General features: G+C 32.2%; 15 protein-coding genes across 15 annotated transcripts, besides 3 other annotated features; 6 read left to right on the plus strand and 9 right to left on the minus strand.

Moving 5' to 3' along the window:
- Positions 1 to 699: 699 nt before the first annotated feature.
- Positions 700 to 1,179, minus strand: TA06205 (eukaryotic translation initiation factor (eIF5A); the record flags this gene model as incomplete). The annotated part of the gene is made up of 1 exon (XM_948797.1): positions 700 to 1,179. One exon carries the CDS (start codon positions 1,177 to 1,179, stop codon positions 700 to 702), a length of 480 nt encoding a protein of 159 aa, XP_953890.1.
- Positions 1,180 to 1,575: 396 nt separating this feature from the next.
- On the minus strand, positions 1,576 to 4,668 carry TA06200 (uncharacterized protein; the record flags this gene model as incomplete). Its single annotated transcript, XM_948798.1, has 3 exons — positions 1,576 to 3,443; positions 3,474 to 3,598; positions 3,755 to 4,668. 3 exons carry the CDS (start codon positions 4,666 to 4,668, stop codon positions 1,576 to 1,578), a joined length of 2,907 nt encoding a protein of 968 aa, XP_953891.1.
- Positions 4,669 to 5,473: 805 nt separating this feature from the next.
- Positions 5,474 to 6,050, minus strand: TA06195 (uncharacterized protein; the record flags this gene model as incomplete). Its single annotated transcript, XM_948799.1, has 2 exons — positions 5,474 to 5,630; positions 5,689 to 6,050. The coding sequence occupies 2 exons, from the start codon at positions 6,048 to 6,050 to the stop codon at positions 5,474 to 5,476; spliced, it is 519 nt and encodes a 172-aa protein (XP_953892.1).
- Positions 5,628 to 5,633: a sequence feature (GPI-Anchor Signal predicted for TA06195 by DGPI v2.04 with cleavage site probability 0.3306 near 140).
- Positions 5,871 to 5,939: a sequence feature (1 probable transmembrane helix predicted for TA06195 by TMHMM2.0 at aa 38-60).
- Positions 6,051 to 6,158: 108 nt separating the features above from the next.
- Positions 6,159 to 7,004, minus strand: TA06185 (casein kinase II, beta subunit, putative; the record flags this gene model as incomplete). Its single annotated transcript, XM_948800.1, has 4 exons — positions 6,159 to 6,248; positions 6,280 to 6,381; positions 6,425 to 6,880; positions 6,909 to 7,004. 4 exons carry the CDS (start codon positions 7,002 to 7,004, stop codon positions 6,159 to 6,161), a joined length of 744 nt encoding a protein of 247 aa, XP_953893.1.
- A 405-nt stretch (positions 7,005 to 7,409) lies between these two features.
- Positions 7,410 to 8,957, plus strand: TA06180 (protein kinase, putative; the record flags this gene model as incomplete). The annotated part of the gene is made up of 1 exon (XM_948801.1): positions 7,410 to 8,957. The coding sequence occupies one exon, from the start codon at positions 7,410 to 7,412 to the stop codon at positions 8,955 to 8,957; it is 1,548 nt and encodes a 515-aa protein (XP_953894.1).
- Positions 8,958 to 9,075: 118 nt separating this feature from the next.
- Positions 9,076 to 9,987, minus strand: TA06175 (RNA-binding (SR) protein, putative; the record flags this gene model as incomplete). The annotated part of the gene is made up of 1 exon (XM_948802.1): positions 9,076 to 9,987. One exon carries the CDS (start codon positions 9,985 to 9,987, stop codon positions 9,076 to 9,078), a length of 912 nt encoding a protein of 303 aa, XP_953895.1.
- A 624-nt stretch (positions 9,988 to 10,611) lies between these two features.
- Positions 10,612 to 11,451, plus strand: TA06170 (uncharacterized protein; the record flags this gene model as incomplete). Its single annotated transcript, XM_948803.1, has 6 exons — positions 10,612 to 10,679; positions 10,730 to 10,849; positions 10,886 to 10,947; positions 11,002 to 11,075; positions 11,115 to 11,228; positions 11,260 to 11,451. The coding sequence occupies 6 exons, from the start codon at positions 10,612 to 10,614 to the stop codon at positions 11,449 to 11,451; spliced, it is 630 nt and encodes a 209-aa protein (XP_953896.1).
- A 417-nt stretch (positions 11,452 to 11,868) lies between these two features.
- Positions 11,869 to 12,764, plus strand: TA06165 (Rab GTPAse, putative; the record flags this gene model as incomplete). The annotated part of the gene is made up of 6 exons (XM_948804.1): positions 11,869 to 11,917; positions 11,994 to 12,216; positions 12,245 to 12,372; positions 12,435 to 12,508; positions 12,539 to 12,607; positions 12,675 to 12,764. 6 exons carry the CDS (start codon positions 11,869 to 11,871, stop codon positions 12,762 to 12,764), a joined length of 633 nt encoding a protein of 210 aa, XP_953897.1.
- A 259-nt stretch (positions 12,765 to 13,023) lies between these two features.
- On the plus strand, positions 13,024 to 15,476 carry TA06160 (uncharacterized protein; the record flags this gene model as incomplete). The annotated part of the gene is made up of 9 exons (XM_948805.1): positions 13,024 to 13,143; positions 13,345 to 13,419; positions 13,673 to 13,708; positions 13,753 to 13,900; positions 13,944 to 14,047; positions 14,086 to 14,217; positions 14,247 to 14,402; positions 14,433 to 15,244; positions 15,275 to 15,476. 9 exons carry the CDS (start codon positions 13,024 to 13,026, stop codon positions 15,474 to 15,476), a joined length of 1,785 nt encoding a protein of 594 aa, XP_953898.1.
- Positions 15,477 to 15,766: 290 nt separating this feature from the next.
- TA06155 (20S proteasome beta 5 subunit, putative) lies at positions 15,767 to 16,870 on the plus strand (the record flags this gene model as incomplete). Its single annotated transcript, XM_948806.1, has 6 exons — positions 15,767 to 15,868; positions 15,928 to 16,203; positions 16,235 to 16,342; positions 16,377 to 16,489; positions 16,565 to 16,656; positions 16,749 to 16,870. The coding sequence occupies 6 exons, from the start codon at positions 15,767 to 15,769 to the stop codon at positions 16,868 to 16,870; spliced, it is 813 nt and encodes a 270-aa protein (XP_953899.1).
- A 149-nt stretch (positions 16,871 to 17,019) lies between these two features.
- TA06150 (uncharacterized protein) lies at positions 17,020 to 18,112 on the plus strand (the record flags this gene model as incomplete). Its single annotated transcript, XM_948807.1, has 6 exons — positions 17,020 to 17,315; positions 17,372 to 17,474; positions 17,511 to 17,669; positions 17,703 to 17,781; positions 17,817 to 17,956; positions 17,996 to 18,112. The coding sequence occupies 6 exons, from the start codon at positions 17,020 to 17,022 to the stop codon at positions 18,110 to 18,112; spliced, it is 894 nt and encodes a 297-aa protein (XP_953900.1).
- Positions 17,827 to 17,832: a sequence feature (GPI-Anchor Signal predicted for TA06150 by DGPI v2.04 with cleavage site probability 0.172 near 270).
- Positions 18,113 to 18,198: 86 nt separating the features above from the next.
- TA06135 (uncharacterized protein) lies at positions 18,199 to 20,793 on the minus strand (the record flags this gene model as incomplete). The annotated part of the gene is made up of 1 exon (XM_948808.1): positions 18,199 to 20,793. The coding sequence occupies one exon, from the start codon at positions 20,791 to 20,793 to the stop codon at positions 18,199 to 18,201; it is 2,595 nt and encodes an 864-aa protein (XP_953901.1).
- Positions 20,794 to 21,722: 929 nt separating this feature from the next.
- TA06130 (DNA repair protein (RAD23)) lies at positions 21,723 to 22,897 on the minus strand (the record flags this gene model as incomplete). Its single annotated transcript, XM_948809.1, has 6 exons — positions 21,723 to 21,983; positions 22,013 to 22,156; positions 22,192 to 22,254; positions 22,284 to 22,388; positions 22,419 to 22,604; positions 22,670 to 22,897. The coding sequence occupies 6 exons, from the start codon at positions 22,895 to 22,897 to the stop codon at positions 21,723 to 21,725; spliced, it is 987 nt and encodes a 328-aa protein (XP_953902.1).
- Positions 22,898 to 23,127: 230 nt separating this feature from the next.
- Positions 23,128 to 24,507, minus strand: TA06125 (uncharacterized protein; the record flags this gene model as incomplete). Its single annotated transcript, XM_948810.1, has 8 exons — positions 23,128 to 23,336; positions 23,367 to 23,485; positions 23,519 to 23,614; positions 23,653 to 23,773; positions 23,805 to 23,838; positions 23,883 to 23,944; positions 23,975 to 24,279; positions 24,311 to 24,507. The coding sequence occupies 8 exons, from the start codon at positions 24,505 to 24,507 to the stop codon at positions 23,128 to 23,130; spliced, it is 1,143 nt and encodes a 380-aa protein (XP_953903.1).
- A 127-nt stretch (positions 24,508 to 24,634) lies between these two features.
- TA06120 (uncharacterized protein) lies at positions 24,635 to 26,042 on the minus strand (the record flags this gene model as incomplete). The annotated part of the gene is made up of 7 exons (XM_948811.1): positions 24,635 to 24,768; positions 24,836 to 25,423; positions 25,454 to 25,579; positions 25,618 to 25,651; positions 25,708 to 25,760; positions 25,793 to 25,958; positions 25,995 to 26,042. 7 exons carry the CDS (start codon positions 26,040 to 26,042, stop codon positions 24,635 to 24,637), a joined length of 1,149 nt encoding a protein of 382 aa, XP_953904.1.
- Position 26,043: the final 1 nt, after the last annotated feature.

A 26,043-nucleotide genomic window follows, 5' to 3' on the forward strand; every position in this document is an offset into this window, starting at 1 on the left:
CATAGTGTATGTATACTACACTACATATACACATTGTGTATATTGTATAGTAGGTAATATATACTGTATGATAATAAAATAACGATTTATTATAAACGAAACAGAACATTAAAGGAAGATTATAACTGTTGTTGTAAGTTTTGTGAAGTTTTTTGAAGCTGAAGTCCTACTTGAGTGTGAATGTCAAGGTACTAAAGAACAGCTAATCAATTATAAGGAACCTTATTTACACAGCGGTCAGTACAGCTAATTTCTCCAACATCTAGATGTGGATTACGAACAGAAGAAATACATTTGTTCCAACAAGAATCCCTCATCCTATAAAATCAATAAATATTTGTGGGTAAATCGAAATTATAGGTAAATCTAGGTAAAAATCCAGAGTATTTGAGAAATTAACCTTCGAAGCATATCTGCCATTCCAACCAGTTCAGCAACTGCTACAGAAACAGGATCAGCAGTATTATTGTCCACCATTATATTTATAGTATACAAATTATTAAGATTTGGGGTTAATAAAATCTATGTGATGTGCGGATAGGATTCCACATCTAGTGATATTTTAACTTAGAAATTAAGGAAGGTTGAAAAATTAAAAATATATAAAATAATAGTAAAAACTCTAGACATTGTGGAATAGGTAAATATGTATAGTGTTTAAATCTAGAAGATTAATGTTGTAATAAGCATTTTAATATATTAAGTTAATTCTTTACATCCTACAATTTTTTCCTGTCCGCAGGCTGAAAGTACTGTTACTAGGACTTCCTTTCCGGATTCGTACAGTGTCTGGATTTGCTTTGCGACCTCGTCATAATTCCCCTCAGAATCCTTGGTAAGCTGAAGGTCTGTTTTGCAGGAGCCGTCTTGGTTCAAGAGTGTGACGAATCCGTCATCCTCAATTCCGATGAGCTGGATTTCAGTCCTCTTGACGTGAGGAACATCCATGTTATGTGAAGTAGGACATATATCTTCATATTTTTTACCTGTGAAGATATCAATGCCTGTTATGTTTGCTTTAGCATGACCATGTTTTCCTGTTTTTGAGGTTGAGTATTCCACAACCTTGCAAGGGTGTCCTTTGATCATAACAAAAGAGTTTTTTTTAATAGCTCCAGCCTGGACTGGGACAGTATGTGAAGCTCCTGCATCACCTCCTTCAAAATCTTCTTCGTACATTATTTAATGATTTATTTCATGTTTGCCGGAACAAAAACATGTGTATTGTGTACTCTCTTTTACTTATTTAATGCCAAGATCTATCATACAAGTATAAAAATAAATCCTACAAGATTTTTTATAATTTATATACAACATTAAAAATACTATACTCCCATGTACTATAGAAGGCAAAATTGAGCGTATGGGGACACTAGGAAATATAAAATTAACCAAAAAACAGACCAAATCACACCTTTTCTAGTTTAATTCTTACTAATAAAGATTCGATATATTTATTGAGGGATGATCCACCCGTTTTCTACAATTTTAACACAAAATTAAGCTCAAACTAAGGCGTACAAATGTTGCATAATATTCATATACTTAAATAACATAATTCTCTTCACATTAGGTTTATATAGATTCCTGTGAGTGTTTATCCCATGAATAGTAGTGGTTTGTGATTTCCTGTAAAATTTCATTAAATTTTGGCGTGAAAATTGTCTCCTGTTCAAGTGTTTTTAGCTTATGTACCGTCTCCTGCCTTCCTTCCAGAATCTTCTCAACCTTATCCATCACGTCATTTATGTTATAGTCCTCATCTATCGATAATGTTTGTGTTACGTCTTCACTTGACTCGTTTTGGCTCACCGTCGCCACTGAAAGTGCAGGTATTATTTCAGTAAACAGAACATCCTTAGAATAGAGCTTACTGCCGTCTCCTCCTATCGATTCTGACCTAAGATCCTGAAACATTGCTCTGATATACTCTGATTTTGACTTGTGTGTGATGAATGTGTGGAACTTTTGCTTATGACTTTCGAAGCCATATATGTTACTGTCAGCCGCCGCTCTTATGCAAATCGCCAAAAATATCCTAGAAACATCAGAGTCGTTTATGTTCTTGGGGTTTGACTGGTAAACATCAGCAATTACAAAATGCTTAAGCATTGATGCACAGTCGTCAATGTGCCCGTAGAGGTCTGAATAGTTATCAAAAATCGAGTTTGCAAAGTAGTTTGAGTCTGATTTAATAGAGTCTACCATTTTTTCAGGACTATAATACAAGACTGGCCTTGTTAGCTTAGGTATCATTTTATCCGAAGTCTGCCTAAACCTAATTACGTCTGGTTCGGGAGTCAATACCGGCCACCTTGTGTACGACACTGGTCTCGTAAAATCAAACTCACTTACAAGTCCAAACATTTTAACTATCACTGGTATGGAATCTGGGTTCTGTCTTTCTCTGCTACTATTTATTCTACTTACAGCCGACTGACTATTACGCGGAGAGCATTCCTTTCTCTTTACAGGAGTCGATGTCATATTAATGGTCTCATAAGACTGAGATGACTGGATATTTATGGGTCTTGAGAGGCTAAAACACTCTAAAAACTTGAAATCTCCAGTCAATTCCTCTTCTGGAGTCTCGTTTTTTACTTTCAACACTGCCGGAATCCGCTTATTATACAGAATTTTCCCCAACAAGTCAAAGTTGTTGAGGTTATTTCTTTCCAATATATAATCTTTAATTGTTTCTTCTTTGGAATCACATTCGAAATCTATATCCAAATTAGGATCGCACTGATAAAAACGCATATTATTTATGACGTAGCGAATATCTCCTCCTGACGAGTCCATCAAATAGTTAAGTAGCTTGTTCTTCTTGGTTACATTTAGCAATGACGTCATTTTAGCTCTTGTGACTTCCTTAATGTTAATTAATAGGCACCTTGACTTTTTTAAATAATTTGGCGGCATTATTCGCCTAAGAATTAAATAGTCTTCATTTGAGTTTGATGTCACAATCACTAGTGGGTACATCGTATCTGATATCACTACTTCCCTTAGTAAACTTTGTAATGGGTATAGATTTGAGTATTTGCAATTCAGAATTCCTCTTGGCAAATCTGAAATTAATACTAGCTGGCCTTCTTCTGGACCTCCTGAATTCATAGTTCCTGTTAATCCACCTGCACCTGATCCATCATATTTACTAACTTCAGACTTAATTCTCTTAATTTTCCTTGATCCAACTAATATTTTCTCGTTCGTAGTAATCTTTTCTGGTGCTGTAGTCCTCAAACATCTCCTGGACAGTGAACTTTGTAGGAACCTTATCACACTATCAATTGTGTAATCAAACTCAACTTGCGTATTTGGAACTACGTTAAATGGGTCATACTCTATTAATCTTATTCTCAAATCATTACACAGTTTTCTTATTGTCGTCATCTTCCCACTTCCTGTCTGTCCTCTAATTATACATAAATTTATATACCCTGTAAATTATCATAATAATTAGTTTATACCTGTACTTGAATCTCTAGTTGACCTTGTTTTTGAGCTAATTAGAAAATTTCTAAACTGATCAACTTCAGGTGGTCTCCATGGCAACTCGTCTGAGGGATGGTACGTGTAGATTTCGTTTAGTTTCCTAGGAGAATGAACTCTCTTGTTTTTGATTGTTGATAAATCCATTTATTTATGAAACTAGTGTAAATATTCTTCTAGCGATATATTTTCATTATTGATTATGAATCTAAATTTCATGCTGGATGTTCCAGAGTTGATTTGGATTATCCTGTAAAACAGTGGATACTCGCTATCTTCTATTGAAAGGTTACTCGGTCTGAAATTCAATGTTTTGTATGATAACAGAAACTGTGCGTTACAGTTACAATTCCATTTTACATAAATATTCCTGGGCTGTTTTGTCGTCTGGAAACTTGACACTGTTTCTTTAATTAACCCTTTTAATTCTGATTTCACTATTGGTTTCAAAGTATTTGATTTAACTGTGCTGTTTATACACACTATTATACATATATCATAATTGAACGAAATCCTCTTGAGCACTGAGGACAAATTATACAGGAAAATCTGCTGTTGAAACTTATCTAGTTGGTCTATTATCCACAGTGAATCCACTATTAACATCTCAACTGATCTCGCCTTTATTTTAAGGCGTTCCGATAACTCCTTGTCTTCTGACAAGCTCGACTCAAAATGGTTCAAAAACAGCAACAGTTCTTCACACGTATACAGTCTGAGTGGGATGAATTTATGCGTATGTGGAGATGTTATGGGATCTATTGAACCGCCTGTATCCAGATACAACGCAATTCCTGGAAAGTTTTCCGCTATTCTCAGACAAATTGAAGTCTTTCCGGATCCGCTAGATCCTACAATCTGTGATATTCCAAACCCTTTCCTTACCAGGTTGAAGAAAATATCAAGAAAGTTATATTCTAACCTACTTGTTGATGGACTATATGGAATGTCGTTAAAATCTATAGACTTGTAACAGTTTTTAAATTTATAATAAAACTTTGGGATTGTTATTAGTTGTGACTTTGGTTTATATTTTCTGTAGTATTTCTTATTTTTAAATGTAGTGAATAGTTTGTCCAGTTTTTCAAATATTGTTGAGGAATCCTCTATAGACACATCTTTTGTGTTTAACTTGAGTGAATTTTCGGACGGTTTATCTACATCTGTCGACATAATGTACCATTCTACACATAGATGTATATGTGTCCTTTTCAAGAAAAAGTTTCATACTTTTAAATTAAACATAGAAATTATAAACACTTGCGATAGAGAATCTTAATTTTGTGGTACAAAAAATTAAGGGAAATATGATTTTTCTACCAAATTATGAGGCAATTGTTATTTAGTTAAAGAATTATTAAATTTTATTAATAAATTCTGATCCATCTTCATTTTATTTAATTCTTCACAAATTAAAATTTCTTAGAACCAACACCTTAATTTAATTTTTTAGTCCATATTTCTCCTTTTCATGATTCACTTATGAACTTGGCACATTCCTAATCCTTCATCAACTTGTATCTATTTCTACATTTAAATTAGTTCTATTTCTTTTTTGTGTATTTTTTTGTTAAACTATATCTTTAATAGCTATAATTTAACCATCAATTTCATTTATACTACATAATCTATATTTATATATCTTATTTACTGATTATAAATATTTAATTGTTTCATCTTATGAGACTCCATGTTAGCTTTATTATTCCTGTGCTTAATAACAATGATAACTTTGATGCTTTACATTTCATTTTTCTTCTCTCCATCGCTCACTGCTTCGAACTACAAACTTAGTAAATCTAATTAGGAACTTATTATCTTCAATTTACAACTAATATAATATTAATCTGTTTTTCTTAGGGTCATCATTCATTCAAAGTAGCCTTTCTGGATGGGAGACTTGCACTGCTTGTAAAATAACTAGTCCAAAAACTGCAAGAGATGTTGGTTTGCCCGAAAATTAGTAATTTCTTTTCAGTTAAAACTCGAAATTCAAGATGCCAAGGACCTTGTAAACTTTCATATTACACACTTTGAAAATCAGCTTAAGGTTCATTTCTCTGCAATTGTTGAGGGAATTGACCAGAGTTATACTAACAAGTAAGTCAACAGTTAACTCGTGATAACAATTTTCTCTAGATTTCAGAAATCCTCAGAAGCTGTAATTGAGAAGCTGGAGAACATAAAAGCAACTGTAGATGAGAAATACAAGGGTTAATTTTATTAAATAAATATTTTTCAGAGCTTTCAGAGTCACTTGGCGGGTCGGGGACTGACATTTCAGAAATAAACTCGAGGATGAAGTTGGCCAGAACTGAGGTTCCAAAGTTTGTTAAAAATGGACTAGATTCGTTTGTAAATGTTTTCAAAAATCTAAAAAATGAGTTCACAGTCAACAAACAGGACGTGACTAGTGAAAAGAACTCAAAAAGTACAAATGAAAATGGAACTAATTCAAAGGAAGCTATGAATTCTGAGGACAAATCTGATTCAAAACAGGAGAGGATAGACTTGGGGTCTATTCCTCCAGAGGCTATAATAAGGACAATAGACATGTATTTGGAAGATTTAAAAATTGAAGGGGATAAGTTACTGAATTCATTGTTAAATGAAACGACTAAGAGTCGTAGATTTCAACAGAGCTAAAGAAAAAATAAAAATTTTTAACTGTACTTTGAATTTTTTTTAACGTATGGACTTATTCGGTATCCATAAATCTTCGGAACGTAGTAGTATGAAGGTCCTCTCGGTATCTACAAATATTTAAATTTGTAAATAACTTACAACAGACTCATTAACCATTAAAAATAAATGTGCAAACGTAGTTCCATAATAAGCTCCGTCTATTAGTCCCAATCTACTTGACTTGGGTGGGTGATAGGTCTCCTATTAATATTATCATTTTATTAGTTTAATAACTAATACTTACATTGCATGAAGGGCAAAAAATCTTAGCCGTGTGGTGTGCTGGAGCGTCAACCAGTCCTATTGGTAGAACTGAGGCGTTTTCGCAACTGAAATTAGGGCAGAATCCAAAAACCTTATCCTTATATTTTTGCATCATGAGATGCATACCCTTTGAAGTCATTATAAATCTGCTGTGTATTAGCCCATAGAGCAGTTGTGCTGAGGTATTTATCTGATGTTGTTTTCCCTTTTCAGAGAGGCTTTCGTAGTCGTCATCGTCATAAAAGTCATTCTCGTAATTGTCCAAAATTAGCTGAAGTGCAGTATTGTAGTATGAAACTTGGTACTGGAGTCCTGAAAACTTATAAATTTGTATGCACATACCCACGAGGTTAAATTCGTCTCTAATAAACGACTCATCTACCTGGATGTAGTACTGATTACCCTTTAAGCTGCAGTACCACTCGATCCAGGTCATCTATACAAAATGAAAACCAGTAACCAACCTCGCTATTCTGATCATCGCTAGTGTCAGTCCTGTTTTCGGACATAACATAGTCTTCGTCCTTGTTGTTCTGGCCAAGAATGTTAGTTCCAAACATGTTCAGAGAATTGATAATGAGCCTTTAAAGAAATAAATTAAAAACAGAAACATCTTTATTAAAAGGAGCTATGGGCTTAAATTAAAATATTTAATAAATGTTTATAACATCAATAATGGCGGATATCCCAAATAAATATAAATTTAGATAAATAGTGAATTATTGAAAAATTAATGAAGATTTAAAGGAATGAATAATCAATGTAATTAAAATATATATTAATTAAATTAATTGTAAAAGTTAGAGAATTAGCACTACTTGATTAGAATCATTATAATTCAACAAAATGATTTTATTTTGTACTATATTGATTTAATGTCACAATTCATTTTATTAATTTAATTTTAAATAAATAATCATCATGTTATTTTCTGTACAATTATAGTTATTAGTTGTTTGATTTAAATGTCAACTGAAGAATCCTATTTTTCTTCAGAATCCGACCCGGATTCCGAGGAAGATATTGCTGATTCTGAAGAAAACACCTCTGGAATATTATTTTTTAAAAGATCCCCGAACGATGAGTCTAGACTGGCACGCAATAGCATAATTTACAAGAGGAATTCCTTAGAGAAGGGCCTGACTAAGGATAAAAGAGTTACTGTTCAACAGGTTTTAGACAAAAGAACATATATAAGGTTAAAAAGATTACATGGTCGTGGTATTTTTGACTTCATATACGGAGTTATAAGCACCGGTAAGGAAGCCAATGTTTACGAAGCGGAAGGTACACTTCTATCAACAAAGCATAGAATTGCAATTAAAGTTTATAAAACTTCAATTCTGATTTTTAAAGATCGATCAAGATATATTGAGGGGGAATTTAGATTCAGGAGATCATATGTAGGAACTAAGAATCCGAGAAAAATGGTTAGCCAATGGGCTGAAAAGGAATTTCGAAACCTTCGTAGAATATCTTTATCAGGAATTTATTGCCCTTGCCCTATAGCTCTTAAGGACCATATTCTGGTAATGGAGCTAATCCATGACTCGAATGGAAGAATTGGAACAAAATTAAAGGATTTAGGTCAGCTGCCTGTATCAGAATGGCTTCTAATTTACTCTCAAGTCATTTCAATCATGAGAATCTTGTACCAAGAATCCAAGCTCATCCACGCAGACTTTTCCTCATATAACCTTCTCTACTCAGAATCCAGGGTTGTTGTTATAGACGTTTCTCAGGCTGTTGAAAATGACCACCCAAACTCAATGTACTTTTTGAAGAGGGATTGTGAAAATATAACTACTTTCTTTACCACAGTTTCATTTGATAATCCAAATGAAGAAGATTCCGATTTTTCTATTGATTGTGACCACTCTGACAGTGTATTACAAAACTCTTTCAATATACTGACGTCGTTTCAGCTGTTTAATTTTATAACTATGGAACTTGATCTTGGAAATGAGTTGAGAGTGGAGTCGTTGGATGAAAATGTAGATGAATACGTTAATAAGATGGTTTATACGTCAAAAAATGCCAAGGTTGATCACTTAAGGGAAGTCATAATGAAGAAAAGGTTGTTATACAACGCCTTTTACAATCATGTATATAACTTGTTACTCATTAAGGATCCTATAATTTTCATCAAAGAACCTTTTGAGAGTGTAAACTTCATTTCAAACCAGGCTTCATGGAGTTCGCTTAATCATCTAAACCTTTCATCCTTAACTGTGGACATTTTGGACAGGTTGGAGAGGGAAAACAATTTACCAGAACCTAATAAGACTAATTATGGTAATGAGGATTCTTTATTTGAAGATAATCTTGATTCTAATAGTTCGTCTGATCAGGATGTTGAATCACCTGAGGATAACGTCAAGTTTAACGGGAAGATACCAGAAGGGATTGATCCTAAGGAGTGGAAAAGGATGGTTAAGCAAATGAACAGAGAACGTAGAGAACACAAGATACCCAAACATATTAAAAAGTCATTTAAAAACAAGCACAGCTAATTTAATAAAGATAATTGATGTAACATACACTGTTATATACATTATGTATATAGTATGGTAAATAAATTGTATGTTGGATAAAATACAGCAAATTAATATTAAAGAGTGAGCTAAGGTGCTAACGCCTGTGTTTCCTTCTACTGTAAGATCGAGAACTTGATCTTGATCTGTGCCTGGATCTTGATCTGGACCTTGATCTCGTCCTAGATCTTGACCTAGTGCGACTTCTTCTCGACCTCTTTCGGTCAGAAGATCGTTCACGCCTGCGATGAGGACTTGACTCTCTAGATCTATTTGTAGAATTCTCGTCAGTACTTGATGACTCAGGATTTGTTTGGCCGTTATACAATTGAGATAGGTACTGAGAGTATAGAAGATTTGCCTGGGCGTAGTAGTAAGCTGAGTAGTCGAAATCGCTGATCATGGTCTCTTCCTTTTCAGGGTATTTGGGCTCGGCAAACTTAGCTTCGCAGTTTCTTCCCAACGAAAGGTGCATACCGATAGATTTCTCTGCGTCTTCCATGTTCTCGTAAATTACAAACCCGTATCCCCTGGGCCTGTTAGTGGCCCTGTCAACAAGGTAGTTATACGATGTGATGGGTCCGTATCTAGCGAAATAGTCCCTGAAATAGGACTCAGTTATCTTCTCTGACACTCCTCCGACAAAGATTCTCTTTGTTTGGTCATACTGAGGGGCCAGAATCTTAGATTTTTCCTTTCTGACAGCAAGTTTAACGTCTGCTTCAACGCCATCGATCTTATGAACCTTCCTCAAAACTGTATTTACAGAATCCCTATCTGCAAATGTAACAAACCCAAACCCTCTGCTCCTACCTGTATTCTTATCTCGAACTATTTCAGTATGTGTCACTTCTCCATACTTGGAAAAGTATTCTTTCAGGTCCTCTGGTGTCGTTGACCTTGTGAGGCCGCCGGCAAATATCTTCAGGGACTCATAGTCACTCTCAGTCAGAAGTGGGCTTACGTTATAGAAGTTTTTCGTGTCAGAACTCTCGGTGTTTTCTACCATTTTAATAATAAATAATAAAGTGGCTACTATACATATATCATGTAATTGAATGAAATTAACGAGAACTGATTACTAAATTATTTTAAATTCTCGCTATTGAATGTGTGATTTATTCACTTAATATTTGATCCTTTTATATTAGTTTCATATTTATAAGATAGTACCTTTAAAATTTAAAATGTCAAACATATAACAATACGATAAATAAATTCTTAAAATTATATTAAAACAATGTTACTAGAAAATTAAAGTTATAAACTTATATATAAATTAAAATATATAAATACATAAATAATAAATTATGATATTTTTCGAGTCATTTGATTTATAATATTGGGCAACAGACATGCGGTCAAGGAATTTGGATCCAATTACAAACTCATATAAAATTTTAACACCTTTAAAATATTTTTAAAGTTCTAGAAATATATAAAAGTTAAGATTCAAATATTATAAATACAAATTTAGTACATTTCTTTTACACAACTCATTTACCTTTCATTAATTTGAATATTTTCATCGAAATTTCCATTATTTTCTCACTTCCTTACAAAATTCACAACACATTTATTAATAGTTTAAATTAATTTATTATAAAAATGTTGATCTGTTTTATATTTATAAATGGCCAACAGTCAGAGGATGTCCCTTGTGGATCTGAGATCATTAATAGAGAACCATAACCAAATAAAGTAAAATCCAACCACTAAATATCATATATAAGAATACAATAAATCTATAGAATCGGGAATGATTTAGAACATTCTAAACTGTCCAATAGTATAGTTGGTAACAGAGATTTATCGCAAATTACAACTCAAGATACAACAACAGCATTATTCATTAATGACAATGATAAAAAGTAAACCCAAATTCATATTGTTTGAATTTAATTTAGGGATGAATCTATAAATCCTAACACACGATTAAATGACTTCAACTATCTTCCATTAGTTAATTGTATGAATAAAAATATTGTAGATATCGTTTTATTATATATACAAATATTTATAGTTCCAAAATTCACTAAAGATTCCCTAAATGATAAGAAAGAATCTTACGGGATAGAGTTACCAAAAGTATCAAAGGTGCGATAAATTGTATTCAAACATTACCTATGCATTTAGAAGGATAAGAAAAAAATTATATCAAAGGAAGGTGATGTAGATAAGAGAAATGTAAAACTAAAAGATAAATGTGTAGAGAATCAATCATCAGATATAGCAGAATCAGAAAATAGAGTTCGAAAATTTAAGAATAATATATGATTAGGAATTAAAAGAGTTAGATAATCTTGAATTGAACATGAGAATTAAAGGTTGTTTGGGAATTTTAAAAACTGAAATATTGACGTCGATACTGAAAAATGAATTTAATGAGGAAGATGTAAACATAATAGAAGATTCTAACATAAATGAAAGAAAAATTATTATTGATAAAATATTGAGCCATTTAATTGGTTAAAATTTAAAATCTAATGATGTTTAATGTAATGTAAATTGTGTGTATCATTTGAAATTAACCAAAATTAGAAAAATTGTAATAGTATAGAATATGTAAATTGTTTAATGAAAAAAATATTATTTTAATTAAATAAATAATGGATTATATATATTTTTGTAATTTCATACCCCCATCATGAGCTAGTATGTCGATACAATTTATTTTACTAGATAATTAATCTATATAAAAAATCTCATATTATAATAGAAATATCAATAATTTTAAATATGATTTCATAAAAATAAAAATGTTTGTTAGTTGATGTATTTGTCGACACTATTTGCACCTCTTCCTCTTGATTGTATTAATATTGTTCATTTATATTATTTTTCATATATATATTGTCATATGGCCTTTTTTAAAATCTAATTTATTACAATGTCATACTATAAATACCTTTTCAAGTACATCATTATTGGTGATACAGGTATGATTTATTTATTTACACCCTAAGTTATATTGCTTTAATATATTATTAATTTATAAAATATATTTTATATTAGGAGTTGGGAAAAGTTGTCTCCTGTTAAGGTTTACAGATAAACGCTTTAAACCTGACCATGATTTAACAATTGGTGTTGAATTTGGAACTAGATTTATTACAGTACAAGGAGAACAAATTAAGCTACAAATTTGGGATACGGCTGGTCAGGAGTCATTTCGCTCAATTACTAGATCATACTACAGAGGAGCGGCGGGAGCATTGCTTGTATTCGATATTTCTAGGTATTATTTTAATTTTACAAATATTTAGGAGATCAACTTTTGAACATCTTACCAAATGGCTTGAGGAAGTCAGAGATCATGGATCTCCTACCATGTCCATCATACTAATCGGAAATAAAACTGATGTGGCATCCAGAGAAGTTGAGTATCATGAAGGTATATTACAACATATTAGATAACTATATTTAATTTAATTCTATTATTTTAAAAATAATTAGGCAAGCAATTTGCTGACCAAAATGATCTTATTTACATGGAAACCTCAGCTAAAGGAGATTACAACGTGGAGGCTGTATGTGATAATAGTTTACACATTTTATAGGCGTTTCTAACCACGGCTGAGTTAATATACGAAAACGTCAAAAATGGCCTTTTTGACATTGAATCAGGGGTAACAACTCATTATATTTACATATTTATCTGTTAATATATGTTAAGCCTGTAACATAATTATTCAGGTACAAGGCGTAAAGAGAGGACCCATGGGAGTCTCAAGTAGAAGTATGTTCATTCTAATTATCAAAATACAGTTATTAAGATATTGGTAATTTTTATATATTTATACTCTAGGAAATATATCACTTCGTGATGGTGGCGGTTTATTCAGCCTCTCGTGTTGTGCTCATCGCTGATTATTATCAACATTTTTATTCATTTGACATGATATAATCCTGTTTAATTTTTACTAATCTATTTAAAGATTTATTAACTATTCTACCCAATTTACAATGAACATGTGTGATTCATATTATATTTTTCAACTAATTTAATTTTAACCTATTTTATAAATGTATATTATTTTTAAACATGTCCTATTATAAATCTAGTAAACAACTATCGCAGTCTAAAGTATCGGATATTAACCGGTTCGGTTCCGATGATACATTCGTAGTGGACCTTGAAAGCAAAGTCGATAGCCTTAAAAATGTAAATAAAACAAATATTCATATAAATATTTATTTAAAAAGATATATAGAAATTTTATTGTTGATATAATCTAGTATTCTTGAGTAATTCAATCATTGCATACAGATTAGTACAAATATGCACAATGAACTTAAAAAATCCAAGGCTCACTTATCTTCTGTGGTTAGTTTAATATATAACATTTGATACTTTAATTTTTAGTCAAAAGTGTTCAATTCTGCATCATTATCGCTCAACACGACATTGCTAAATATGAGTAAAATAGCTCGAGGATATGTTTGTTTTTACATTATTAAACAGAATGTTACACAATTATAATCAATTTAGGGTTTAAAACTTCCACTCTGGGCTCTTGCATTAATTGTGGCATTTACTCTGCTATTCCTATTTATACTGTTAAGGAGGCTTTTCAGAAGTTGATAATATATTATCATCTTTATTTATACATTTTATTATATTTTACATGGAAATTTACTAACACATTTAAAATATATTTTATGTTTTTATAATAATTTTCAAAGTGGTGTAGAATGATAATATAATTATAATTGAACTGATTTATATAGTTTTAATTTTTTAAAATATGTTTCTGTGATGTTTAGTATGCAGAGGATTCAAATTTCAAAATTTCAAAATGGTTCTAAACTCATTCAGATTGATTCTCGCTGTATATATCGGAAGGTTTTGTGGTTTACAACCTTCCACTCATACGAGAAATATGAATTAAGAGAACGAATGAAAAGACCGTTTTATAAAGGTAAAGTATAAATACTAAAAGTATATCTTATCATATTGTTTAGAGAATGATCGAGTTGAACAAATATCACATTATGCAAATAAATTAGCTAGAAATTTAAATTTCAATACAACAGAATGGGATTCAATACTGTTAAAATCAAAGGAAGTGTGTTTTATTAAATATTTTATTATAAAATGTATTAGAGGCATTTGGAATTTAAGCCTATTGATATAGCGTTATTACTAAACAGTCTTTCAAGAGGTAGAATATACGACAAGGAGTTATTTGAACTTTTGATTCCACAAATAATAAAGAAAATCTCATTTTTCACATCGGTACCAAGGTTGTTTTAATGTTCCTATAGGTTCATCTTTCGATGGTTTTATCAGCCTACTCTAAGGGAAAAATGCTAACACCAGACCTTTATAACATTTTAAAATTCGAAATCTCATCAAGAATATACGAATTTAGGACTTCAATTGAAATGTGTATGGTATTGAACGCAATATCAAAGTTTGGAGTAAGTTGTTAAACTATGTATTGGAATTAGGATAATGATAAGATATTTTTATCTAAAATTTCTAACCACATACTAAAGTCATTTCGGTACTTCAACTTCAGTCCACAGGAACTTAGTGTAATTATAAACTCTTTAGTAACACTTGGATACTACCATGAACAGCTTTTTAACATTTTCTCAAGTCAGTTAATGATCAATAACGGAAATATAGGCAATTTAGTAAATAATTTAAACGCGTGTAATATATTTGAGCTATTAAGAGTTCTGAACGGGTTCATGATATTTGAGAATAATTATAAGGATATTCAGAACCAGTGCAAACATGAAATAGTTTCAAGAGTAAGATTTTCAGCCCCAAATGATCTTACCAACTCACTTTATGCACTTGGGACAATAAAATCTACACTAAATAACTCAAACATATCAGTAAACCAGGAAATAATAGAAGAAATAGTCATGTCAATAAAGAACAGATCTTTAAACACTTTACAGAATTTTAAAATGGAATGTGTTTCAAATCTATTGGTGTCGTTCTCCAAATGGTCATTTGAACTTGGGCAACAAGAACTCTTAAATATCATTGAACATATGTTCACAATTAGGATGGAATTGAACATTGTAGATTTAAGTAATACACTGGTAGCAATCACCAAATTATTCTGTGCCTCGAGCTGTATAAATGATTTTAATGATATAAAGAGTGTTGGTGAAAATAACCAAATACTATTAGTTATACAAAAACTTATGAGGAAATGGTCAAATGAGATTATTGCACTGTTGGAACAGGAGAAGAATGAATTGAACACAATTATTAAGATCATAGACTGTTATAATAAATTCGGGTAAGGAAAATAGAATCTAAACAAGTTCAGGGTATATGAAGATAAATTGTATTCAAAAATCAAGAGTATCATAGCTTTGAACCATTTGGGAGAATTGAATAAGAATAACGCATACAGTCTGTATGAAATATTCAATAAACATAGAGGTATGTGTAGGATTAATTCAAACAAATTTTCAGAATACACAAAGTACGACGATTTCATGGAAATTTTAACACAATCAATATCCTAAAATATTATTTAATGTCCAATGTATATTTTTACAATATGTGTATGTGATTGTTGGTATTCATTTTGCTGATTGGGCAATAACATAAATAAAAGAATATTATTGTGATTATTACAATAAATAAAATAGAAAATAATTTTATGAGTTTTTATTTTATTTAATATTGATGTGGTACCAATGATGTTTTTTCTTTTATAAACCTTATCGTATATAAATTTAACTAACAAAATACTTTGAAACATATTATAAATACTCTTATTTTCCTTCAAAATTAATATATTCATTGGAACAAAATGGAAGAAAATGATTTAAAGCGGTATGACGATGTTGTTATCCAGTCAGGAAACGCAACAGATATTCTAAGGAATGGATTCAAGATATTTCCAATTAAAGAGGTAAATTCTAATTAAATTTAATTTATTTTTAATTTTTAATTATATTTTACAATTTTTAGGTGAATATGTTAAACACATATATGACACAAGAGGCTCGAAACGTTAAGAATTTTAAAAAGGGAACAACAACATTAGGGTTTATTTTTGATCAAGGAGTTATACTTGCAGTTGATAGCAGGGCCTCGATGGGTCCTATAGTCTCAACTCAGAACGTCAGCAAAGTCATTGAGATCAACTCTTATCTCTTGGGAACCATGGCAGGTGGAGCAGCAGACTGTTCATACTGGGAAAGACATCTTGCAAAGCTCTGCAGATTACATGAGCTTAGAAATCAGGTATTAACCAAAAACATCATGGTAGTTTTAGTGCCGGATCTCTGTTGGAGCTGCTTCACAGATTCTAGCAAACATCTTCTACTATTTCAAGGGCTATGGACTATCAGCTGGAACAATGATTGCTGGATATGATCTGAACGTATGTTATCCCATAAATACACAATATTTATTAGGGACCTGGGCTATATTATGTCAGTAGTGAAGGCGAGAGGGTCAAGGGAAAGCTATTTAGCGTAGGCTCAGGCTCCTTGTTTGCTTACGGTGTTATTGACCAGGGATATAGAAGGTTGATATTCAATTAATCAATTAGTTAGATTAGAATAAAATAATAGTTTATATCCTTTTGTAACAATAATTTTAGTAATATGACACTTGAAGAAGCAGTAGAGCTTGGAACAAGAGCTATTTACCAAGCTGGACATAGAGACGGTTTTTCAGGAGGATTTGTTAACTGTATCTTAAATAGACTAAAGGAATAGTTAGTTACATATTATGGTTATTAATCAATAAGACTATTTCATCCATTAATGTAATAAACATTGTAGTATACCATGTTCATAAGGACGGCTGGACCAAGATTGTTGATCGTCGAGACATTAACGAGCTCCATTATCTATATGCTGATAAGAAAGGTAATAAGAGACACATTAGATCAATATATCTATAAAAATATTAAAATTTGTTTAATAAATAAAATTTAGGAATGCCTGGAGATTCCATGTGATTAAAATATCTTAATTTACTGAAATTATATTTAATGCTGTTCACTACACATTTGTTGTAATTATTAGTTTATATTTTGTATGTAAATTTTATATGTATATTGGACCGATTTTAATAATAAATTTGATGCCTATCTGGTTAATTTCATCTAAATGTACTTATATATCGTTGGAATCCTCATTGGCCTTCGCTCCACCCAGACCATTCCTTAGAAAAATCAAGGTTCGGAACAGAATAAGTAGAGATGAACGAAAGAGACGGTCTGCTTTCTCAAAACAGCTCCACAATGAACTTCGCATGAAGTACTGGCAAAGATTGAAACCATGTGTTAACGATGTTCTCGTGTTTGAGAACCCTGGCTCTGAAATTTATGATATTGACCCTAAAAGGTATATATAAACAAGTTTATATATTCTAGGATCTAATTTATTAATATAATTTTTAGGGGATTTATTGTTCAGGAAGTCATTCCCAGAATGGTTGAGGTTACAGAGTCTCTTAAACCGCTAAGTCTTAAGAAAGAAACATCCGATGAATTTGATAGAAATGTATTTTCTGTTTTCCATTATAATTTGTTATCTTAGGCTGGATTAAGGTTTTTGTCCAACATTGCTGGAGTCACCACCGTGTTCGTTAACGAGTTTGATAAGAGGCGTGAATTCACTGCACTCCGGGATATGGGCCCTTCAGAGCTTTTACCTAGACTTGAAACTGATATCGCATATATTTCATCACTCTTGAATGTTTGAATATGATTCTTAATAAATATTTCTTAGGTCGACCCACCTCCATTATCTGAGTCTTGTCAAGATTATATTCATTTTCTCATATCCTTAGCTGAATCTAGTCCTATACGTTTGTTTTCCTATATCTTTTCATTTGTATTTTAGGGTTTCTTTCTCATTGCTATGTTTTTTTCAAGGACTGGTCTGTCTCAAAGACTACTCTACTTACCAACTTTAGGGCTCACCTTCGCCTTGTAAACAAGATGAAATCTGCATTCTTTGACCCTGACTGCCGTAATTTAGAGGTTTTTTCACCATACCTACATATTTTAATATACTTTTAGTATGTTCTGAATATGCTTGCTTGTGGTTGGTCTCGTTCTCAAAAGGACGAATTCCTGAACGAGATGCCTGTTGCCTACAAGTGCTTATCGGACTCTCTTCTCGTTCCTTTTCTGTAACACTAATATTTTATTTAATATATACATAATCACACCATATATAATATATAATATAAAAATGTAATAAATTAAAAATAAAAATTGATTTAATACAATGATGGGAAGTTATCCATGTCGTTAATGTCAAGTTTAACATCGGTCTTGTAGTTGGTTGATGAGGATGTGGATGAGGAGTAGTTTGAGATAGTTCTCCGCATGAACGAGTGTTTGCTGGTGTACTCGTCGTACAAATTTCTGGAGTCGGGTTTTGTGAAAACGACGTCTTCGTCGGAGTCGAGGACATGTTTTATTAGAGACACTGTGGTGTGGACGCTCAAGCCACTTCCAATCATGAAGAGTACGTCCACTTCCTTGTCTTTCTGTTTGGCTTTGGTTTTCTTTTCCTTATGGTCTCGAATATTATTTGGGAGCAGTTTTGCATGGTTAGAGTTCGGGTTTTCGTGGTTGAGGTGTAAATTCTCAATGCTGTTTGAGGACTCATGATTGAAGTGTGAGGACTTTGTTACAATGAGGTTATTCAGTGACGTTTGGAGCAGAATATTCTTTAGGGTTGATCCTCCTTTCCCTATTATCTTTCCAATGAACTTTTGAGGAACCGCCATTACTGAGTAAACCATGCCTTGGTTAATGATTTCCGGCATTGATGGGTCATCTAATGTAAAGTAGACCACCTTTGAGAAAAGCGTCTTGAGGTCTTCTAATACCGCCTCAACCTGAATTTTAGGTCCTGAGAGTGTCAAGGTATTCTTTGTTAGTGACAACTTTAATTTATATTTGTTTTCATATTCGTTCAACCTATTCTTTTCTTCCAACAGTAAATTATATTCCACTCCCGAAAGTGGCAAGTCTATTGTTACAAAGTACTTTATCATTTCGTTGAGTGCTGCGACACACTCCTTCTGCTGTACTGCGTTTCCGTACACTAGGAGCGTGATGTCCTTTTCACTTCCATTCTTGTGGTCATCCAAGTCATTAAACTCCTTTTCTCGCTCTTTGCTATTTGAGTGACCCATTGTGGTAATGTACACTCCCTTCTGGTCCTGTAGACTATTCAGGTGGGGGTTGACCTGGTTATACTGAGCATTTGTGAGCTTGAATTTATACGGCGGTTGTTGTCTTGATTCCAAAAGGTTTTGTGCTCGATTAAAGCCGAAATTTAAATATTTTTTCAGCCCGACAACATAGAACTTATCAGCCACCTTCACTAGTGTCGTGTACTGTGATCTGTACCTCTTTTTCTGAACATCGTTATCACTTAAGAATGAAATTTCTTCATTACTCAGCTTTCCCAGCTCCTTGTATCCGTATTGGTCAACGTAATTGGTGAACGTCTTGATGCAGCCGTCCACTGCGTTATTAAGTAAAGGTACAAATGACACCTTTGCAAGTCCGTTTCTTGGAGTCAAATCAAACTTTATTCCCACCCCGAATTCCGTCTCCAATTCTCTCACGTTTGGTCTGAACTTGCCACTTAGTGCTCTCAGGACGTAGTAGTCGTAGAGCTTGTCGTTGTCTCCGGTGACATATGTCACGTCGTTAGTCTTTACTGTGTCGTTATTGAGTTGCTTTTCTTTTTCGCGGTTTTCCTTTGTTATTGATTCCATGTACTCTAAAAACGCCTTAACGTCCGAATTCTTTCCTATCAGTTCCATTGTTCTTGAGTTATAGTTGAGCAGTACATTGTACTTGTCCTCCGCTTCTAGAAGTAATCGATACTTTGTGAAACTCATCGGAACTTTGTTTTGTCGCGATAGGTCCAGGTTTGACAAGAAATCCATACACCTATCCACATCAGCTTTACAACCATAAATTGATAATATCAGTGGTTTTGTTCCAGTTTTGTCGATAAAAACTTCAAATTTCTGTTTTAATTTCTGTAAATAGTTATATGGTGGCTGGAACTTAGTTCCGTCCTCAACTTTGAAATCTCGACTCGTTAAATCATTTACATCTAGTGTTCTTCCATTTCTCTCCTTCATCTCCTTTATAAAGTCATACACGTAATCGATACTTCTCTTTGTTGTTCCTAACACCTTCGGTTCACTTGTTGGTGTTGCCACTTTGTTTTTCTCAATCTTGGTTGAGGAATTTCTAATTCGCGTTTTCAAGTTTATATAATCCTTTAAGAATGTTTTAAGCTTTAGTAAAGAAACTTGTGCGTTCTTTAACTTTTGATAGTCTTTTGTTAATGTGATTTGGTTTTGGAGGTATGTTACATACACATCGGTTTCCTTCGTTGCGTTATCCAGTTCTTCTTTCGAGAACGTTCCCTTTTTTTTAGTCTTCATTTGAGACAGTGTATTCTTCGCGACTTTAATTTTATTTTCAAGTTCTGTTAATGATAAATTTTGGTCCGGTTTTTCTGCTTGGTATAATACTCCGTTTATTGCTTCGTCCAGGTCAGCTATGATTTCCTGGACTTCTTCCAGCTCGAGACTGCTCGACTCTAATGTTGTATGATCTGGATCATTTGTTAAATCCAAGCCTCTTTTTTTTAGACGTGTTATTATTGAGTTTTGTAGTGTGTTACAATCTGCCAACGACACTTGTTTAAGGTCTGGGTTTTTCTTCTTGAGCACTCTTTTTTCGAAAGGTGTTAATACTTTTTGGAAACCATCATCATCCTTTTGTCGGTTATTCAGGTCTCCGTTTCTGGTATCTTCATTTGATTCACTGGTCATTCTAGACAGGTATTTCTGATGTATTGATGTAGAATTACACGATTTTTGAAATTAAATAGGATTCCAATTAAATATTTATTTTTAAGAAAATATCCTTAATTTATGTTTACGATACGACACCTATTAGTGGTGGTAGATACTGTTAGCTATTATAGCAGTTGTGGTTACAAATTGGACTAGACTTTATTAGCAAGTCATAACAAGATTTAAAATGGCTTGAAATTTTAGAATTTCGTATAAAATTAAATGATTATTGGAGGGACTATCATGTATAAATAAACATGAATTTGTTAAATTCTTCAATTGGGTATGGCAATTGTATTGTTTAATATCATATGGAGTACAAAAAATTTATTATACAATAGAATAAAATACATAAAAAATTTACGGAATGGGATGGGAAGTTAAAATTCTTGCACAAAATGATTGATTATTACATTTCTTGGTTAACCCCCATTATCTTATGTTCAACATCATGGTACATCAATGAACGTCCCTTTAATATTTCTCCTTTTCTAATCTGTTATTTGACATAAAATTTAGGGGTGTGTTAATATATTCTTTGCACTTATCTTAATACTTCTTTAATACTTGTATATAACTTAAATACACATGTATTTTTATCCTCCTTATATATATTAACCTATAACTTTCACCATGTTTTCTCATTTTCTGATATTTATTATTAAAATTAATAAATTTTTTTATATTATATTTTATTCTTCCTCTGTCATCAATTTGATACTCGTTCTATTCATTTAATAACTTTGTTATGGATTACTAGTTATTTTAACTTCTATTATACATATTTTTCATTAACTATCTTATATATTTAATCTTTTATTATAATTAATTAATATGTATCAATAAATCTTTCTAGTTTGTATGATTTATAATCAATATATTATAATAGATTTAATTCATTGATGTTATTCTTGAAAATCGTTAAAGTTTTCAAGTAAATAGTTTGCTGCAAGCTCCTCGTTCTTGTCACAAGCCAAGTATGCTTCGATAACTGCGGGTCTAGAGAATCCTAACCCTTCAAGACGCTGTATGCTTTCCATTTCCACTGGTGTAAGTGTGATTATGTTTGGATTGTTTTCCGTAGTAGAATACTGATCAGCTGTAGCAGCAGCTCTAGCACTAGAGCTGAGCAATTCAACAAACTCGTCTTGCCTTTGGATTATAGCCTGACAAGAATTAGCATGAATGAACATACCTGTAAAAGCTCGGGGTTAGTTTGTCCCAGGTTTTCCAACATCTGTTGAAGTAGGTTCGGGTCAGACCGGACTGCTTGTATGAGCTGTTCAAACATTGGATGTGACTGTAACATTTGAAGCACATCATCTCCAGCAGGATCTCCCTGAAAATAAATATTAAATTGATGGAAAATCATACATGTTCTGCTGTGGCTAAATTTTGGGCATTGATGTTTGGCATATTGGAGGCAGGAATGTTCCCCTAAGTATCGTTAAATCAATTAAAAATACCGTGGATAAAAACTCTACTGCTCTGTCAGGGTTATTGAAAGCAGCAGCCATAGCCCGTTCAACGAGTGGTCTCTCAAAACCCATTTCACATATACGATTAATACTCTATAAATTATATCGAGTTACTTGATATACCTGTTCAAGTTCTGATCCCATAACAAACTTAGATGACACATTTTCATAGGTTTGTTCGGAAACTACATTGCCAGAAGAAGGTTGATTAGGTGTATCGTCTTGAGTTGGTGGTTGTGGAGGTTTTGATGTTGGAGTAGTTGTAGAGGAAGGTTGGCTATTTGGGTCTTGATTTTTGGAAGGATCAGACTAAACAACATATTTATCATTGTAATTATCGTTTCGACTATGTAGATGTTTAAAATTGTCCTTACTGTCTTAGATGATATGACAATTACTTTATCTCCATCCTTGATATCTGAATAATCTTTGAGAAGGAGCTCCTTTTTAAGTATTTTTCCAGCGTGAATTAGTTTTAGAGAATCCGCTTGCATATTGGGGAAAGATTCAGCCACTTTGTTCATTAAATCTTCTACTGATGCAGTATCGGGAACGTCAACATCAACCTGGACGTTTTTAAGAGTTTTCACCTTAAGATTCATTACTACAATATATATTTATATATTAATAAATAATTTTAAATGTATTATAACATATAAAGTGAAGTGATGAATTCAAAAGGCCTAATATGTTACACAATATCCAATATCATGATTCCGACTTAACATTTTTCTCCTGAATATAAATAATCAAAATTTACTTTTTATTTAAATAAATAATTAAAAAACAATGTTTTATTTTGTATTTGTAACAAATAAATTTTATTATCAATTTATAATAAGTATAGAATTCTAATATTTTCACAAATTATTCCATTGATATTTTTAATACATACCAGATATGCTAGTTTTGCCGCTTCTAGATGATCTCTTAGTTGAATATACAGATTATCTTTTGATTTCCCCTTCAATTTAGAGTCCTGATCGATTTTTTCGTTAAGAATGTTGATTTTTTTGTCAAGAAGTTCAAGCTTTTCATCATCTACTACTGTTTATTGGTATTTCTTCATACCTGTTAGTACTCCATATGTTATTTTTGCTCTTTCTTCTGGTGTGAGTGTTTCCTCGTCCATCACTTCGTACCTGAACATATCTTCAGGCATGAGTTCAAATGACTCCTTCAATATGTTTCTACAGTGTTTAATAAAGAATCCTTTTATTTACCTAAAAAATAGGTTCCCTGATAGGATTTTCTGTCTTATTTTCTTTGAATCAGCTGCTGGGTGTCCTAGGTCACTTGCCAGCTTAGCTACATTTATACTAAACGTATTTTATTAGAAATTGTGTGTTTCACTTACTCTTCAATGTTAACATTGTTTTTATCTTCATCATAATTCATGGCTCCCTGGAGCTTATTCAGCCAATATATATTCTTGATCTTTTTGCTCGACAGTCTTCCAAGCTCAAGTGATTGAGTAACTAAAATGTAAAGTGTTAATATTTTGTTTACCTTTCTTTTCAATTGCCATAGTGTCCCTCAATATCTGAATAATATAAATATATATTTAAATTTAAATGATTCTGTTACCGCTCTTCTCTTTTTTTCTTCATGAATTGACCTTCTTATTTCCTCCCTCTTTGCGAATTTTTCTAAAATTTAAATAATTAGTGAATAAATACCCTTGGTTTCTTTAACATATAAATTGTATTGCCTTAGTCTTTCCTCTTCAGTCACATCGTTTAGCTTTTGGATGTATTGAGCTCTGTAAATCCTCCTCAAGTCTCTCATTTGTCTCTCCCACATATATAACTCGGCTTGATAGGGAGTTAATCCTGGTCTTATTTTTGCGTGGAGTTGCTGTTGCTTTGCCTTATCTCCGAGTAGGAACTCAAGTCTTCTCTCCAAAACTTCAGGCGATACTTTTGGTACATATTCAAGTGGTTTAAGAAGAGTCGGTAGTATTGGCTTCGGTAATGGAACATGTCTGTGTATTTTAATCCAAAATAAACAGTTACCTGGGAGCAGGAAGTTGTGAGAACAACCGAGCCTTTTCACGGAGACGAACAAACCTTCTAACGGGATTCTCAAAAGGTCCTGTTTTCCTATGAGGTTTTTCCCTCATTTCAGCTCTTTTAAAGAATCCTGGTGGCTTTAAAAACCTTGCTGAATGTTTGATTCTTGCATTATTCAAGAGTATGTGTGATATGTTCATTGTTTAAAAAGTATGCCATTTAATTTTGAAAAAATAATAAAAAACATTTTAAATTACTACATTCATTTTTATTAATAATTTGTATTAAAAACAAAATTTTAATTTAACTAAAATAGTGAATTGATGATTAAAAGCCTGATGTGTATAATATCGTTGAATGAAATGTACAAAAAATTGATAAATTTATAAAACTATGATAAAAAACATTATGTTTAAATAAACTGTTATCTTCCTCTCCCTCTTCCCCTACCTCTTCGGCTTCTAAAAAACTGTCCAGTAGTAAATGGATTTGATCCGGCATTTTGAGGTATTGTATTCTGACCGAAACCTGGAATGACTAACTGTTGATTCATAAGTTGGTTTTGTTGGATTTGTTGTTGTTGATTTGTAAATATATTTGGTTGTTCATCAGGTTTTCTAATTGAAGCCTGTGACTGACCAAATACAAAATTTGTTACATCAGTTTTGGGTGTAAATATATTTGATTCCTGTTGCGTAGGGGCAAAAAGTGGATTCCCCTTAGGTATTGGTACGTTTATTTTGTGTAGGATATCAAATGGGCTTCTGTCATCCACTGACTGCTTAGATTCAATTCCAAATAAACCTGTTGGTTTATCTGTTTGTTCGATAGTCAGATCTGTTTCAGATACTTTTTCCTGTGGTTTTTCAATTTCATTTTGAACAGGTTCAGGAATCTTAGGAGCAAGAATATCAACTGATCCAGGCGGTTGGTGCGTTATGGTCTTTTCTGGTGGTTTAACAGTTTCTTGTGTTGTCGGTATAGAGAAGTGTAGTTCAACGGTCTTTAACGGGTCATCGGTTTTACGTTCTTCTGAATCAGAGGTGATAATGTGTTTTATGGTCGCAAGATCTATCTTCTTTACAAAATCTTGATATTTTTTATCAAGTGTTAGCTCTGATAAATTTTATGTATAAAATCAAATACCTTCATCTGGATGTTCATCTGTAGTTTTACTATCATCTGAAGTTCTTTTATAACATTTTTTTGTTTCATCGGTTTTTTTGGAATAGGAGCGATCAGATTTCTTCTTTTTAGGTGGTTTATAAGGTTCTACTAAAATATATATAAAGGAATAACTATTTCTTTACCTTGTTCTTTTGGTAATCTTTGTTTAAATATATCCTAATGAATATAACATTAGATAACATGATGATATATAATATTTTATTTAAAAATACAATTGAAATTTTAGTTATAGTCCCATTATCTGACGTTATTTTGCGATATTTATCTGTAAGTTATATTGTGTTGAGATAAAAGTACTTGGTAATGAATCGGATGTGTATTCTATTACATCGTAGTATTTGTATGGTTCATTTTCAGAGTCTAATTGTCTCTTATTACTTAAATTAAATATTTTGGATTTAATTTCAATGCTTTCATGCAATGCTCTCTTACATTTCTTACAGTTTGGTTTACATATTTTTTTCTGGAATAAAAATGAGTTATGTAATCAAGTAAATACCTTAATTTCTAGAATTTTCTTATCAAGATCAGGATTCGAGAGGCTCATA

This window comes from Theileria annulata, chromosome 1 (assembly GCF_000003225.4).
Source record: "Theileria annulata chromosome 1, complete sequence, *** SEQUENCING IN PROGRESS ***".
Lineage (NCBI taxonomy): Eukaryota > Apicomplexa > Aconoidasida > Piroplasmida > Theileriidae > Theileria > Theileria annulata.